This window comes from Carcharodon carcharias, chromosome 1 (assembly GCF_017639515.1).
Source record: "Carcharodon carcharias isolate sCarCar2 chromosome 1, sCarCar2.pri, whole genome shotgun sequence".
Lineage (NCBI taxonomy): Eukaryota > Metazoa > Chordata > Chondrichthyes > Lamniformes > Lamnidae > Carcharodon > Carcharodon carcharias.
The window spans coordinates 61,017,464-61,033,738 of NC_054467.1; the positions used below are offsets into that span (position 1 = coordinate 61,017,464).

The 16,275-nt window shown below is 42.5% G+C and overlaps 1 protein-coding gene across 5 annotated transcripts in view; it reads left to right on the forward strand.

The window, feature by feature from the left end:
• LOC121282290 (hedgehog interacting protein) overlaps window positions 1-16,275 on the forward strand; it is a 226,516-nt gene that overhangs the window by 97,417 nt on the left and 112,824 nt on the right. For all 5 annotated transcript variants that reach the window (XM_041195939.1, XM_041195949.1, XM_041195964.1 and 2 more), the window contains exon 6: window positions 3,687-3,860. In XM_041195939.1, coding sequence (XP_041051873.1) covers window positions 3,687-3,860 — 174 coding nt within the window. The remainder of the gene's footprint in view (window positions 1-3,686; window positions 3,861-16,275) is intronic.

A 16,275-nucleotide genomic window follows, 5' to 3' on the forward strand; every position in this document is an offset into this window, starting at 1 on the left:
TGATGGAGGGACCTCGCCCACCACCACCCCACTTCCCCCACCATCACCTCCCACCCCTCAAGGTGACAAGTGGCCCACATAGTTTCACCTATTATGCACACTGCATGGCAACAAGCCCACTTGCAGCTGGGTCAATAGCAGCGACAGCGGGATGACGCCTTTAAGTGGTCATTATGTGCACAGTTAAGAGCCTCAATTGGCGGCAGGTGGGAATGTCGACCAGGGGCCTTCCTGCCCCCAGAACCTAATTCTGGGGGAGGCGTAATGGCAGAGGATTTCAGGTATGCCACCACTTCACCTAATTACATGCACTTCCTGCCTCCAAGCTCGCCATCAGTGAGAGCACAAGGTTCCGCCCTTGATGTGTACGATGGTAATGCTTTTTAATGGTACACCAAAACAGTAAGTAATAGTTTATGCCGTTTAACTTATACATATGTACATATGAAAATATGAAATAGGAGCAGATGTAGACCATTCAGCCCCTCGAGCCAGCTCGGCCATTCAATAAGATCATGGCTTATCTGTTTGTGTTTTGAATTCCACATTCCTATCTATCCCCAGTAACCTTTGATTCCTTTGCCTAACAAGAATCTATCCACCTATTCTTTAAAACATTCAATGACCCCACCACCACCACCTTCTGAGGCAGAGAGTTCCAAAGTCGCACAACCCTCTGAGAGAAAAAAGTCTCCTCATCTGTGTCCTAAAAGGGCGACCCCTAATTTTAAAACAGTGCCCCCCAAGTTCTGGACTCATTCACAAGAGGAAACATCCTTTCCACGTCCACTTGTCAAGATCGTTCTGGATCTTATATACTTTAATCAAGTCACCCCTCACTCTTCTAAACTCCAGTCGAAACAAGCCCAGTCTGTCTAACCTTTCCTCGTACAACCACCCACTCATTCCAGATATTAATCTAGTGAACCTCCTCTGAACCACCGCCAACGCATTTACATCCTTCTTTAAATAAGGAGATAAAAACTGCGCACAGTATTCGCGATGTGGTCCCTCCAATGCCCTGTATAGCTGAAGCATATCATCCTTTTTTTTATGTTCAATTCCTCTTGTAATAAAGGCTAGCATTCCATTAGCCTTCTTAATTATTTGCTGTACCTGCATACTAACTTCTTGTGACTCATGCACTAGAACACCTAGATCCTTCTGCACCTTGGAATTCTGAAGCCGTTCTCCGTTTAAGTAATACTTTGCTTTTTCATTCTTCCTGCCAAAGTAAATAACTTCAAATTTTCCCACATTATACTCCATCTGCCAGATTTTTGCCCCCTCATTCAACCTACCTATATCCATCTCCAACCTCCTAATGTCCTCTTCACAACGTAACTTTCCTACTTATCTTTGTGTCGCCTGCAAATTTAGCTGCCATGCCTTCGATCCCCTCACGTAAGTCATCTAAAACTCTTTAAAATGCCACACATGTATTTGTTAGTGAAGATAGCCAATAGAAAGAACCTAATTATCTGGTTGTGGTTAGTTTATTTCACTTTCAAGCAAGTTTTAGCATTGAATTATCTCCTTCAATTCTGCCTATCAAGGTTAAAAAAGTTTCACATTTTCCGAAAAAGCAGTTGGTTCAGTGTTTTTAATTGTTTTATTTCCATTGTGGTTATAAAGTATGGTTAGGTTATCAGATGAAGAAAAACATGTTCCCATTTTATAGAAATGTTTTAAGAACACCATTTAAATAGTTCAGCAGAATAGTTAAGTGTTGCTACCATTAAGACAAAATTTTTAAATCAAAGAGTTACAAAGAATTATCATTATTTGCTTTATTTCCACCTTCTGTTGTTGACTTTTATGAATCTTTTTGGAGTCTGACTCTAAGGGTCGAGAATTAATATCAGTAAAAGCATGTCATTAACGAAAGATGCATCGGCTGTTAAACTAGACAGGAAAATTCAAACCATGGGTTCAGTAAGTCAATAAGTATTCTTGATATAACCAGCAATTTTCTTACTGCTCACTTAAACAAAAAGGAATGTTAAAATAAAAGCCAAAACTACCAAAAGGAATCAATTTAAGATTGTCAGTCGGGCTCACTGTGTGGTGCATTTGCATGTACTGGAAGCTACATATATTAATACACAGGGCCCTGTTCTTTACAGACGGAAAGAACATGTACTCACATTGCACCTGTTTCAGCTAATCAAAATAAATGATAGCCATTCACTGACTCATTACTCAGGGCAATGCCTTGACCAATCAGGGTTAAGCTGCCTGATTTAAATTTCAAACAATGCTTGGCAGCTAACTGTCAGTCACCGTCACTAGTGTATTCTTGATGGCAACGCCTCTACCAATTAGAGTCCACTTGCCAACCAATCAGCACTTTCTTCACATACAATATAAATTGTTGTTTTCCCCTTATTCTTGCCAAATGTCCTAATGAGTGCAAAGTTTTGACATGTCTCTTTTTTCAGCAATACAAAAGGAATTTTGATAGTATTTAATTATCTGCCTAAATTGTTGCCTTTTATTCCTTCCAGTAATGAGGAAAGGTGTCAGCCTTGACTCTATGGACAGGATTTTTCAGTTGGAGTGCGGGGGCAGGCCCGACATGCCAATGCATAAAATAACGCCTGATGATGTCGGGTGTGTGCCCCGACGTCATCATGCAGTCCCACAATATTTCATTCGATGGGCGCATGCCAGAGTTTGCTGTGTGCCCACCGATATGTAAACGGCCTATTAAGGCTAATCAGAACGTCATTGATGGAATTGTTAATGCTGCCCGTCCAACCATAAGGTTGGTGGGCAGGCAAAATGGCCAAGCAGCCTTCATGTTTTTTTAGGAAACCTCATCCATGAGTGGGATGAAGTTTCCTAAAGCTTTTATTAAATAAATAAATAAATTTCCTGAAATATAAAAACATGTTCCATCTCATGTGACACAGATACATGAGGGGACATGTTTAAATACATTTTTAAATTACTTATTTAATTATTTTAATATCGATTCAATCTCCCTGAGGCAGCTCCTTACGCGAAAGAGCGCTGGCCCCAATTCTCCCTCCTCCCCCCGCCCACACAGGTAGCGCTGAGCACTACGGCACGCATATTAAACTGGGCGGGCCTTAATTGGCCCACCCGCATAAAATGGTGGTGCGGAGCCAATCACGGGTGGCGATTGGCTCTGCAACCACCCCTGCCCAATCCCACCAAGTCCACCTGCCATATGAAAACTTCTGCCCTATGATAATACTCTTGGGTCTGAGTCAGAAGGTTGTGAGTTAAGATCCCACTCCAGTGGGATCCTTCAGTTTAGCAGTGAGGATGTACTGCACTGTCAGAGGTGCTGCCTTTTGGGTGAGAAATGAGGCAGCTCTTGCTTCTCAGCTGGGCATTAAAAATCCCATGCACTATCAAAAAAAGGGAACTGGAGTTTTCCCTGTATCCTGCCAATATTTATCCTCCAAACAACACCATCAGAACAGATTATTTGAACATTAATTTAATTGCTGCTTGTGGAGTTTTGCTGTCAACATATTGACTGCCGTGTTTCTCTGCACAGTGATTACACTTTTAAAAAAAAAAATACTTAATTATAAAGCACATTGGGGCAAAAAAAGTCATGAAAATCACAATAAAATGCAAGTTCTTTCTTTAATGCATTTTTCAAAGAAATGTAATTTCATTAGTAAACATAATTGTAATTTATTATACAGAAAAAATGCAAATCAAGTGGATACAAGAACAGCAAAGGTATTGATTGAAGTAGCAGAGTTACACAGAAAGCATTTGGGTGGACAGCTCTTGTTTGGGCCTGATAGCTTCTTGTACATCTTCCTTGGAGATGGAATGATTACTCTTGATGATATGGAAGAGATGGATGGGTTAAGGTAAGTAGATGATTTTTTTTAAAACTGTAAAATGCTTATAAAGGTCAGTAATTACGAATGCACTGTCAAAACACTTGCGATGAAAGACTTACTGTTTAATGTCTAAGATGATAGAGTACAATATAGATTTCAGAATCACTCTTTTTCTCGTTTTTTTTTATTCTCATTAACCTTTTCCATCTGATCATAATCTTCCAATTTTCCTTGGATCTGACGGGTACCAGAAGACTGAAGGATTACAAATGCAACATCCCTTTTCAAAAAAAATAATGAAGGTTAAACCCAGCAATTACAGGCAAATCAACCTAACATGGGTGGAAGGGAAACATTTAGAGACATTGGGCAGAATTTTATTTCAACTGACCCACTTGCAGCGGGGAAGCTGGAAGCAGGTCAGGAACTCATTTGTTTCAGCAGTCAACTTTGCTGTGGCTGTTTAACAAAGCCAAGCCATTAACATCATGCTTCTCTGTTTCCTGATCAATCACAGTGTGGATGTGACGTCAGCCTGCACCCTGTCAATGAATGAGTCTCAATTTAAAGGGATCCTAGACAGCGATCAAAATGACTGCATCCTATATTCTTTGTGAAGGCTGTAAGCAGAAGAATGACGGCAGGGAGACACGGGAAGGCTGCCCCCAACCACCCCCCACCGCCCCCCCCCCCCCCCCACCCCCCCCACCCCACACCCCCCCCCCCCCCCCCCCCCCCCCCCCCCCCCCCCCCACCCCCCCAACTCCCATCGGTTCTCTTGATTGTTCTTTGGAGGTGATGGTAGAGACAGTTGAGGACCAGAAGAGAAGACCTGTTTCCTGCAGACGGGAAGAAGAATCCAGCCAAACAAACCATCAGGCCAGGCTGGAGATATCAGAAGTAGGAGCAGAAGTGTGGCCCCTCACAGCAATATACAGTGCCAGGTTTAATGACCTAATAAGGGCAGGAAAGCTGAATAGCATAACACTTTGAGGTGCCAACCCCACACTCTTGACTTACCCAGCATTCTCCTGGACAGCACTTCTCAGAACAACATACCTTGCAGCTCCATTCATTCCTCACTCTCTCCAGGCTCTCCTCACATGCCCATCTGAATAGTCAACAGTAACACTCACCCTCATCGTATTGACATTTCACACCAATCCATCAGTCATCCTCCACAAATGTCATTCCAGCTTGTCCACATGTTCTACTTATCGCACTCATAACTCTACTTTCTATCATTGCAGGAGAATAGAAAGTACAACTGCATGGAGAGGGAGAGAACCAGGGGTAGACCTGCAGTGATAGCCACATTGCAAATTAATTGCCGCGGAGGAACAGTCTATAGTAATCGGCAAGGTGGCACAGCCCATGGGCGTTGCGATGGAGAAATGGGGTTCTCCCACATACCTGGTGGCAGCATTAGATATTACACTGCTACTTGGCACATAACACTCACTCATGCTGAATTGCCGTCACCACCAACTGGTAACCACCAACTAAGAAATGTCATGACATGCACAATGTAGAATTTGAACCCTTTCCTCATGTGGTACATTCCCCATAGAGCCTGATAACCATTAAAAAGAGATTTGAATTCCCAGTGATCAACTGAAAGGATCACATAAGAAGATTTCACATTTTAAGACTTTTACTTTAACAAACAAATGAAAATCAACATTAAATAAATATAATTTAGTAGGCAGCTAATACACTTTATTACAGAAAATATATCCCCTTAACTTCCTAACATGACTAAAAACCCACACTGCATTTATAAGTTATATATGTACCGTCTGCAGAATTGTAGTTTTCACAGGAGCCAGTCCAAAATTACTCCCAGCTTCCAACAGGCTCACTTCTCTCCATTCTACTGAGTTGTAATCCCCAGAGTTGTTTGCCTCAGCCTTCTAAGAATCTCTGAACCAACGTCCAGTAGCAAGATCCACTCTAGCAACTCCTTCTCCCAGCCCTGGTAGGGAGAATCTTTCAATGACCTTAAATTTCTACAGGTTCCATCTCTTCAACCAGAAAACAAGCTTTCACACACATTCTGCATGATAGCTAACAGAAAACACCCTTTTCCCCTGCTGTTTGCGATAATTGCTGTTTCCCAGTCTCTCTCTCCTTGACTTTTTCTCTGAATCTCACTGCCCAAGAGTTTTTAAGTCTACCCATAGCAAGGCCAGCTGCTTTTTCCTCTGTCTCCAGGTATGAAAGCTGGCACCTGAATTTCAACAAGATTTACTGTGGCCTCTCTGTTCCCATGGCAATCAAGTCACATAGGCGTTTCACCAGGCAGAACTGGTAGGAAGTCACATGCACATCTCCATTACTCCATTTTACCTTGAATGAAAAGAGACAGTTTAAAATATAACCATCTTATAAAACCTCACACTGATAACACATGTCAGCAATAATTCATGTCTTTCATTTCCCACACGTCCTTAAAGAGTGACGAAGGAGACTGAGAAGTCCCCGGGGAGGGTGAGCACTCTGAGGATGCACTATCACATCACTTACGTGCACCATACGCCAGCACAGATACACACACTTCAGTAGAGATAGCTAGAATGGCACATGGTGAGACACATATCACATGTGAAATGGAGCAGGTTATGGAGACAGAAACAACAGTAGAAAGCTCCCATTAGACAGTGCAGGACACTTGAAGCTCAGCTCCACTGGACGTAGGTGCTGAGACTCAGGAGTCAACCACAACAAGGGAACTTGTGGAACAGCAACTGGAATTGTGTGTGCTTCTGTCAGCATTTCTAGAGACAGTGCACACTCTCGGAGAGAGCATGGAAGCATCCATTTCTAGCATGAGTGTCATAAGTCTGATGTCTACTTCCATAGAAAGAGTAGCCATCTGCATGGACCATCAGACATGGAAGGCAACTGAGTGCAAGCTGAGCCTGACCAATAGCATGCACACTCAGTTTGTCACTTTATACAGGATAGAGCAAAGCCCTGTCTTGGTGGCTCATTGCCTCAGTAAAATGCAAATAAATGCTGTCCAGCTCTTGGCTAGCAGGGAACTACAGGTGGACCATGAGAGAGAAAATGGAGAAAAGGCACATGCAAGTAGGGACTCTTTTCACAGCATTCCCTCTCTCCCACAACACCACACCACCACCCCACCCCCCCACCCACCCCACCCCACCACACCCACCACCTTTGTAACCCCCTTTTCAGACACAATCCCACATGCCACCTCCTGCCCCCAATGATCAAGTCTGCCCCTGCACAGGTGCAGGTGGAGCAGCCTCACGGGCTCAAAGGATGTCCAGCATGGGCATCTCAACCACCAGAGCAGGGGAACAAGCAGCCTGCCTCCAGCTCTGCTGAAGTAGAGGAGTAAAACGAAATACATGAGAAAAACTTGTTAGTTGCACAAGGTGATTCACTTTGGTGTGTATATCAATATGCATGTCATTAAGTATATGTTTATTTAAATAAATCAAACACTGTATCCAAGTTCTTCATTCTCTTGTCATCTACTTTGTTGCATCCTAAACTCCAAATGGGCAATAGCTTTCAGGAGAATGGTGTAACCACGTTTGAAGGTGATGAAAGGGTGTGAATGTAATGATTTTTGACAGTGGGAATGGATTGTGTTGGGATGGGTCTGTGGCCAGCATCACTGTACAGCCATATGGCCTTAGATTAGTCGAACTGTGCTTTTCTGTGGCTTGCATAGTTCTTTGGTAGCCAGATGAATGGCGGCAGACACCCTGGTTACATGTGGTTTATCAACCTCGTCCTCGTCTGCAGTCTGCACCTTCTTTCCCCTGCAGCCCCAGTCCTCTCTGCAGCACCGTGTTGTGCATGTCACAGCAGATCACCACCATTCTGGAGATCCTTGTTGATATTTACCAAAGGGCATCCGCAGATCTGTCCAGACACTTGAACCACATCTTCAACAACCCAATGGCTTTCTCTGTTATTGCCCTTGCACAAAATGGCTCTTGTTGTACTTCTCTGATGGGTCAGTGGTAGGGATCCTCACAGCTGTCATCAGCTAAGTCTTCAGAGGATAGCATTTGTCTCCAGAGCCACCCGATCATTCTTTGTGGAGGTGCGAAAACCTGTGGGAGATGTGACTGTCGAAGAATGAGGGACTCATGGCAGCTTCAAGGAAACCAAGCACAAACATGAGTGGAAACATTGCACTGGTCACATTCAAGCTGCACACCGAGGGAATGGAACCATTACTGGTTGATAATTACTCCAGGCTGATCTGAGGGCACTTTGATTGCCACATGTGTGCAGTCAGTGACTCCCTGAACTTGTGGGAATCCAGCCATTGCAGAAAATCCGAGAACCCTCTACTTCTGACTGGCCTCATCAGCGTTTAAGTGGACATAAGTGGCCGCCTTGGCAAACATAGCATCAGTCACCTGGGTGATATACTTGTGCGAACTCATTGTGAATCATGTGGATGTCACCAGCAAAACTTTGGAAGGAATTGGAGGCAAAGGAATTCATGGCTTATAGTGACCTTGACAGCCACTGGCAATGTGTGCCCTCATGGCCTTCTTAGAAAGATCCCTTGTTCCAGGAAGCTTCAGATATCAGCAATGCCCTGCTACATCTGTGTCTTATGAAGCTCCATTGCTCATTTTTTATTCTTTCATGGGATGTGGCTGTTCCTGGCAAGGCCAGCATTTGTTGCCCATCCCTAATTTTGAGGAAGCTGATCGTCTATGTATCTGTGCTGGGGGTATTGCCTCCTTCAAGCTGGAGCTCGGTGTCCATTCCCTCTGTCTGTGGAGCAGCATATGACTGCAGAGGAGGAAGATGCTTTGGTATTGTTGCTGCTTCTTCTACTGTTGGTTGCTGTTGGTGTTGGTGTGGCTCCTGGTGCTGTTGGTCATGGTGCGGTTGTTCCTCTTGTTCTCATTAGAGATCCATGCCCCAGTTGCATAACTGCTCCCATGCTTCAGTGATGGCCGACAGCCAGGAACATCAGATCAAGGTGAGTAAAGTCCAAGGTAGGTGAAACAACTTACAAAAAGTTGGAAATCAGCTGTAAAGCACTGTAAACTAGTTCTCAGAACAAGTGCTGTGACCACAAGCTTTCAACATAGACAGCGAAGCAACTATGGAGTTTTACTCTTTAAAGATTTTCCAGCCTAACAGTTTCACTGATCAGTCTCTCACCACTATGCTCGTAAACCCGTGTATTGACTGATAAATCCAGAACCCTGGGTAAAAGATTGGGTAACTAACAACTTGTTAGAATATTTAAGTCACTGATCCAACAGCTGTGTACAGGTTTCCCACAGTTTCCCACTCCCCTCCGAGCACGTTCCTATAAAACCCAGAGTAGTTGGAATCATGTCAGATTTACGATATGCCAGCAATTTCCAGGCATTTAACCCCCGCCCAACCCCCACCCTCACTGTAGTGTAAAGGGTGAATGTAAATAGATCATCTACATCATCAGTGATGTAAGATCACATGACAACAAAGTATGCTGAGAGATACATCTATGCGAAGCCTCGTACTAAGTCTTATCCTGTTAGAAGAATGTTTAATAAAAGTTAAAGTTTACCAACAGCCTTGCCTCCAACAGTCTCTCTTGATCCTAACCAAGGATAACCTAAGACCCACAATGATGAAAAAAGATGGTAAAAGTGGTAAAGACAACAGAAAAAAGCACCAAATAATTGGTCCAGTGACTGGAAAAGCAGCAAGCAAAATGATTGCAAGGAAAGGACAGTGCAGGAACAGATGCCAACAGAAATCAAAGAAAGGCTAGAGTGAAAAAAAAGCCATGGAGAAAACCTTACACTTAGCAGAGTGTACTCAATGCAAACAGTGGCAGAACTAGCATTACAGGTTAACCAGTTACAGAAGTGCTTTGGGACTAACAGAGAAGCCCAGCAAGGAACAGTTCAGAACACTTCTCTATGCTATAGGAAGTAGTGCAAATGTCATAATGGTCAGATAGGGCATAATTGAAGAAATTATAACATACAAAGATGTTATAAAAGCTTTTAATGCATATTTCAGCCATAGAACACAATCATTGAAAGGGTGAAGTTCAATGGATGTGCCCAAAGACCGGAGGGAGTGCAGATTCCTTCATTAACAATTTATACCAACTAGCTGAGAATTGCAAAAATGGAACCCTGAAAGATGAATTAATTCAGGATCGCATTGTTGTAAGGAGCTTAGAGGAGACTTTATCAGATTTTCTACTGCCAAGGGAGGATTTAATGTGCTGTTAACAAGGCTGGCAGAAGTGAGAAAGCAAAATTTTGTATTCATTCAAGGCAACAAGGAGATTTTGTGGAGAAAATAACTGATACAGTGCAGTTTGTAAGGCTTGGAGAAGCAACATGCCTACTCAAAAATAGGGAAAGAGTGAAGAGACATGGTAGCTGGCATTACTCAGTGTTCTCACTGTGGCCGAAAAAGGCTGCGTCAGAGTGAAGAATGTCCCGCCCGAAATGCAGAGTGCCATTTCTGTAAAAGGAGAGGACATTTTAAAGCTGGATGCTGCAGCAAAAAACTCCTAACTCAGGAATTTAAGGAGGAACCAATTAAAGCATGTAACATTCAAGGAATTAAAGATGTAAAAGACAATGAAGTGCCATTCTTGGGAGAAATTACAGGGTCTAATGGGAACTATTGGAGCACAGACATTATGGTCAACAGACATAAAACAAACTTCAAATTGGACACATTGGAGCAGGAGTTTTAGTTCTTTTAGACAAAGAACAGTGGCTAAAGCAAGAATTCCTCCAGCTATCAACCATACAACTCCATGGTCCAGGAGGCATTCAATTGAAGATCAGGGGACAGTTGATTACTACACGTCAGTACAAAGAAAGAGAAATCACAGAAACTTTGTACATGATCCAAAACCAAGAGTGTTCACTATTTAGCTGAAAAGCTTGCACAGATCTACAACTCATCTATAAAGAAGACAAATTGGAAAGCCAGGACAAATCTAAAGATTTCAAGACATAATTTCCAAATTTACTTAGAGGCCTTGGAAAGCTGAAAACAAAACAGCTTATCACATCACATAGAGACCAGATGCTAAACCAGTGTGTTTGTTCTCCTAAGGAAAGTTTAACAGAAGGTGAAGCAAGAAATTGAGCCAATGCTGCATCAGGGAGTAATCTCACCTGTAACGAAACCTACAAGTTGGTATTCAGGCATGGTTCCAGTACCAAAACCAAATTGCTCACTGAAAATCTGTGTTGCCCTCACACAATTGAACAAAGCTGTGGAAAGGGAGATCTACCCAATAGCATCTGTGGATGAGATTCTGGCAAAGTTAGCAAAAAGCACAATTTTTACCAAACCAAATACAACCAGTACTATTTGGCAATGACCTTTGGACAAGGAATCCACCTATTAACAACATTCATCACATAATTTAGGATATATTGTCTCAATTGACTACCCTTTGGAATTATATCAGCACCAGAGATTTTTCAGAGCATGATGATGGGCATTTTAGATGGTTTTGAAAGGCTGATCTGCCACATGGATGATATCCTGATCCATGGCTACACAACATTAGAGCATGATGCCTGAGTTAGAGTCGTGTTGCAATGCTTGCAAGAATCAGGACTAACTCTTCATAATAAATGTGAGTTCTCACAACCAACCATTAAATTTCTGAGACACATCAGTAACACATCAGGCATCAGGGTTGATCCTCAAAAAATCCAAGGCAATTGAATATTTTGCACCACCTTGCAACGACATGGAGCTTTAGCGCTTCATGGGAATAGTCAATCAAGTAGGAAAGTTCTTACCTGATCTGGCACATGTAAATGATCTGCTTCAACAATTGCTTACGTAAGACCAAGCATGGCATTGGGAAGAAAATCAACAAATTTTGTTTGAAAGGATAAAAGAGGTGCTCATTTCACCAGATATATTGACTCACAATGATCCACAACTGCCTACAATAGCTGCCTCAGATGCATCATCAACTGGATAAGGATCAGTACTCTCTCAAATTCAGAGAGATAGTAAAGGTAGACTGTGTATTATGCATCTTGATCATTGAATGAAATAGAACAAAGATAGGCTGTAATTGAAAAAGAAGCATTAGCAGCTACCTGAGCTTGTAAGAAGTTTCCTGATATGTCTTAGGCCTAAAGTTTACTATTGAGACAAACCTCAAACCATCGGTTACATTATTAAATGCTAAAGAATTAGCAAAAATGCTGCCAAGAGTCCAGAAATTTTGCTTGAGATTGATGAGATTCAATGCTACAACTGAGTATGTCCAAAGAAAAGCACAATCTACCACGGATGCATTGTCAAACATTCCTGTTGACAAACCTGAACAAGAGGACATAAATTTTGTCAAAGATGTGAATCCTACATTTCACTGACCAAAAAATTTCTCCCAGCAACAACACAGAAGCTGAATGAACTTCCAAAAGCAAAATAGCAGATAAAGAATGTGCTCAAATTTGGAAATACTACATCAAAGGATGGCCAGAATACCTTCCAAACAATCTCATCCAAAGCAATAATTTCAGCAATAAAGGCATCTCAGTGAAATGGATGAAATGCTGATTTATGATGAGAGATTGGTCATAGCCAGAGTCCTCAGACTCAAGATCCTTCAGAGAATACACCAGGGATATCTAGGCTTTCCAATGTGTCATGCTAGTGCACAAAATTCCATTGATGGCCAGGGATCTCAAAATCATTAAATTATTTTTAACTGCATCACCTGTGCAATCCATCGCCAAGAGCAAAGAGAACCATTGATGGTATCCTCATTTCCACCCAGACTGTAGAAAGGTCTCAGAATGGATCTTTTTGAGCTCAAAGAGAAGACATGCCTCATAGCTGTTGACTATTACTCCAGATGAATTGAGGTTAAGCGCCTACATAGTACCATCTCGGAAGCTGCCATTGCTTTACTAAAATAAATTTTTGCCACATACGGCATTCCAGACATAGTTATTTCAAACATTGGCCCACCGTTTGCCAAAAAATATTTTAAACAGTTCACAGAAGCCTATCAGTTTGCCCACATGACTAGCTCACCCAGATACCCACAAGCTAATGGGGAAACTGAGCGAGGAGTAAGGACGATGAAGGCTTTGTTGAAGAAAAATGACAATATCAACTTAGCATTATTGAGCTACCATTCCATGCCACTCAGTCTGAATTTCTAGTGGAAAAACCACTGCGGACTCAACTTCCTGATCTTCCACACATGGTTATGCCATGCCTCAAAGCAACAGGTTAAGAATGTGTAAGGGAGAAGGAGGATGAATTCCATGCAAATCAAACCAGAAACTTTAATCAACACCGTGGAATACATAACTTAACAGAACTCCAGGCAGGGAAGTCAGTATGGATTCATGACCAAAATCACAAAGGCCAGGTTTTGGAAAAAACCTCTACATCCACAATCTTGTCTTGTTAAAACTGAAAATGGGATAGTGAGAAGAAACAGAAGCGCACTCGTAAATATAAGAAGAAGACCTTCAATGGTATGAAAGTTACCCAGACGATCAGGAAGATGACTGGAACAGTGAGAGGTCTCTGATGCTTCACATGCTTCTCTACACAGTTCGAGAGAGAGCTTGGAGAATTTGAATCCTATACATCCTCCAAGAGAGCTGAGAACAAGGTTGGGAAGGTTGATGAAACCACCACAACAGTTATCTCTGTGAACCAGGGATGAAGGTAGAACCTTCGGGGGAAGATGTAGAACAATGTAAATAATGTAGTTAATAGAGTCAGAGACTTGAGGGGAGATGTAGTGTAAAGGGTTAATGTAATTAGACAGTATACATCATCAGTGATGTAAGATCACATGACAACAAAGTATGCTGAGAGATAGTTCTATGTGAAGCCTTGTGCTAAGCCTCCTTCTGTACAAAGTTAGAAGAATGTTTAATAAAAGGTAAAGTTTTCCAACAGCCTTGCCTCCAGCAGTCTTTCTTGACCCTAACCAAGGATAACCTAAGTTAAGACCCACAATGATGATAACAGACCCACCGCACCTGAATATGCCCCCAACCTTAATTCTTCCCATTCATCTGGAACAAAATTAGTTAGCTCTTGGAAAAATATGGTTTAATGAATAAAAGTCTGCAGTGGTTTGTTAAAGTAAAATCATGTTTCACTAACTTGATTGAATTTCTTGATGAAGAATGAAGAAGTGGATGAGGGTAACACAGTTGATGTTGTGCATGTGGACTTGAGAAGGCATCTGATGTGGTACCATATAATAGACTTGTTAGTAAAATTCATTTTCTTGATTTTTCTAGCAAGGCCAAATTTGATTAAGCAGATAGTAGTGAATCTCCTTGAAATTGCTGTAGTCCATGTGATGAAAGTACTCCAACAATGTTGTTAGGGAGGGAGTTCCAGGATTTTGGCCCAGCAGTAATGAAGGAATATACCCTGGGCATAACAAAATCGATGTATTTCCAGGTCAAAGTAGTGTGATTTGGAGGGGAACTTACAGGTGATGGTATTCCCATGTGTTCTGCCCTTGTCTTTCCAGTTGGTAGAGGTCACAGGTTTGGAAGGTGCTGTTAAAGAAACTTTGGCAAGTTGCTGCAGTGCACAATGTAGTGGTACACACTGCAACTGTGATGTACCAGTGGTGGAGGAAGTGAATGTTTAAGGTGGTAGATTGTGCCAATCAAGCAGGCTGCTTTGTCCTGGATGGTGTTGAATTTCTTGAGTATTATTGGAACTATACTCATCCAAGCAACTGGAGAGCATTTCATGACTTCAGGAGTATTCCTGACTTGTGCCTTGTGGATTATGGAAAGGCTTTGGGGAGTCAGGAAGTGAGCCACTTGCCACAGAATACTCAGCCTTAGACCTATGTGGCAGTGACCAGCTGGATCAACAGTGACCACCCCACCCCTAACCAGGATGTTGATGATGGGAAATTTGATAATGGTAATGCCATTGAATCTCAAGGGGGAGGTGCCAAGACTCCCTTTGTCGGAGATGGTCATTGTCTGGCACTAGTGTGATGCAAATGTTACTTTGCTTCTTATCAGCCCTGAAAGTTGGCCAGCTTCTGTTGCCTGCAGACATAAACAATTTCATTATCTAAGGAGTTGTGAATCGAGCTGAACACTGTTGACTTCATGTGGAGGGAAGGTCATTGATGAAGCAGCTGAATATGACTGGGCCTAGGACACTACCCTGGGGGAATCCTGCAGCGATGTTCTGGGGCTGAAATGATTGGCCTCTCACAACCACAACCATCCACCTTTGTGCTAGGTATGACTCCAGCCAGTGGAGAGTTTTCTTCCTGATTCTCACTGACTTCGGTTTTGCTAGGCCTCCTTGATCCCACGTTTGATCAGATGCTGCCTTGATGACAAGGGCAGTCACTTTATCCTCATCTCTAGAAGTCAACCTTTTTTGCCCAAGTTTGAACCAAAGTTGTGATGAGGTCTGGAACTGAAGTGGCCCTAGTGGAATCCAAACTGAACATTGGGGAACAAGTTATTGGTGAGTAAGTGCTACTTGATAGCACTATCACCAACCACTTTTTTAATTTTGCTGATGATCGAATGTAGGTCAGTGGGGTGATAATTGGCCAGATTAGGCTTGTTCTGCTTTTTGTAGAAAGGATCTATGTGGGCAATTTTCCACTATGTCAGTTAGATGCCAATGTTGTCACAAACTTGAAGACATGGAACTAAAGAAACAGTGGCTGTGTGAATACAATCTTAGCCATGGGACAGAAAACAGAAAATCGTGGTGAAGTGGGTGTTTTTCAAACGAGATGGAAGTATGCATTGGTGTCCCCAGGGGTCAGTGTTAAGACTATTGCTTTTTTTGAACTTTATTGATGATCGGGACTTTGTTGTACAGGGCATAATTTCGATGTTTGCAGATGACACAAAATTATGAATGGAGAAATCAATGAGAAAGAGTGTAACAGACTTCAAGGGCAGAATTTCATCCATGTCAGGCGGGCTTGGTGGGGGCAGGCGGGGCGGTTGAAAAGCCGACTGCTGCCCATGATCGGGGCCGGAAGACTCTTTCATGCTGATGGGCCAATTAAGGCCTGACCAACGTGAAACGTGAGCCGCAGCGCTCAGTGCGGGCAGGGGGGAGCAGTGCGAGCAGGGTGAGCGTGTGCTTCATAATCTCCCTGAGGCACAGAGCTGCCTCGGGAAGATGAAGAATTATATAAAAAAATAAAGAAAATAAAAACATCATGAAACATGTCCCTTTGTGTGATTATGTCACATGAGCAGGGACATGTTATTAATTAGGTTTTAAAATTTTTATTTTACTTTTATTTGCTTTAGAAAACCTCATCCTGCCCATGGATGAGGTTTCCTAAAAAATTGCAAAGACTCCTTGGCCTTTTCGCCTGCCCACCAACCGTAAGGTTGGATGGGCAGCGAAAAATTCATCTTAATTGATCATTTAATGGCCTTAATAGGCCTTTAAA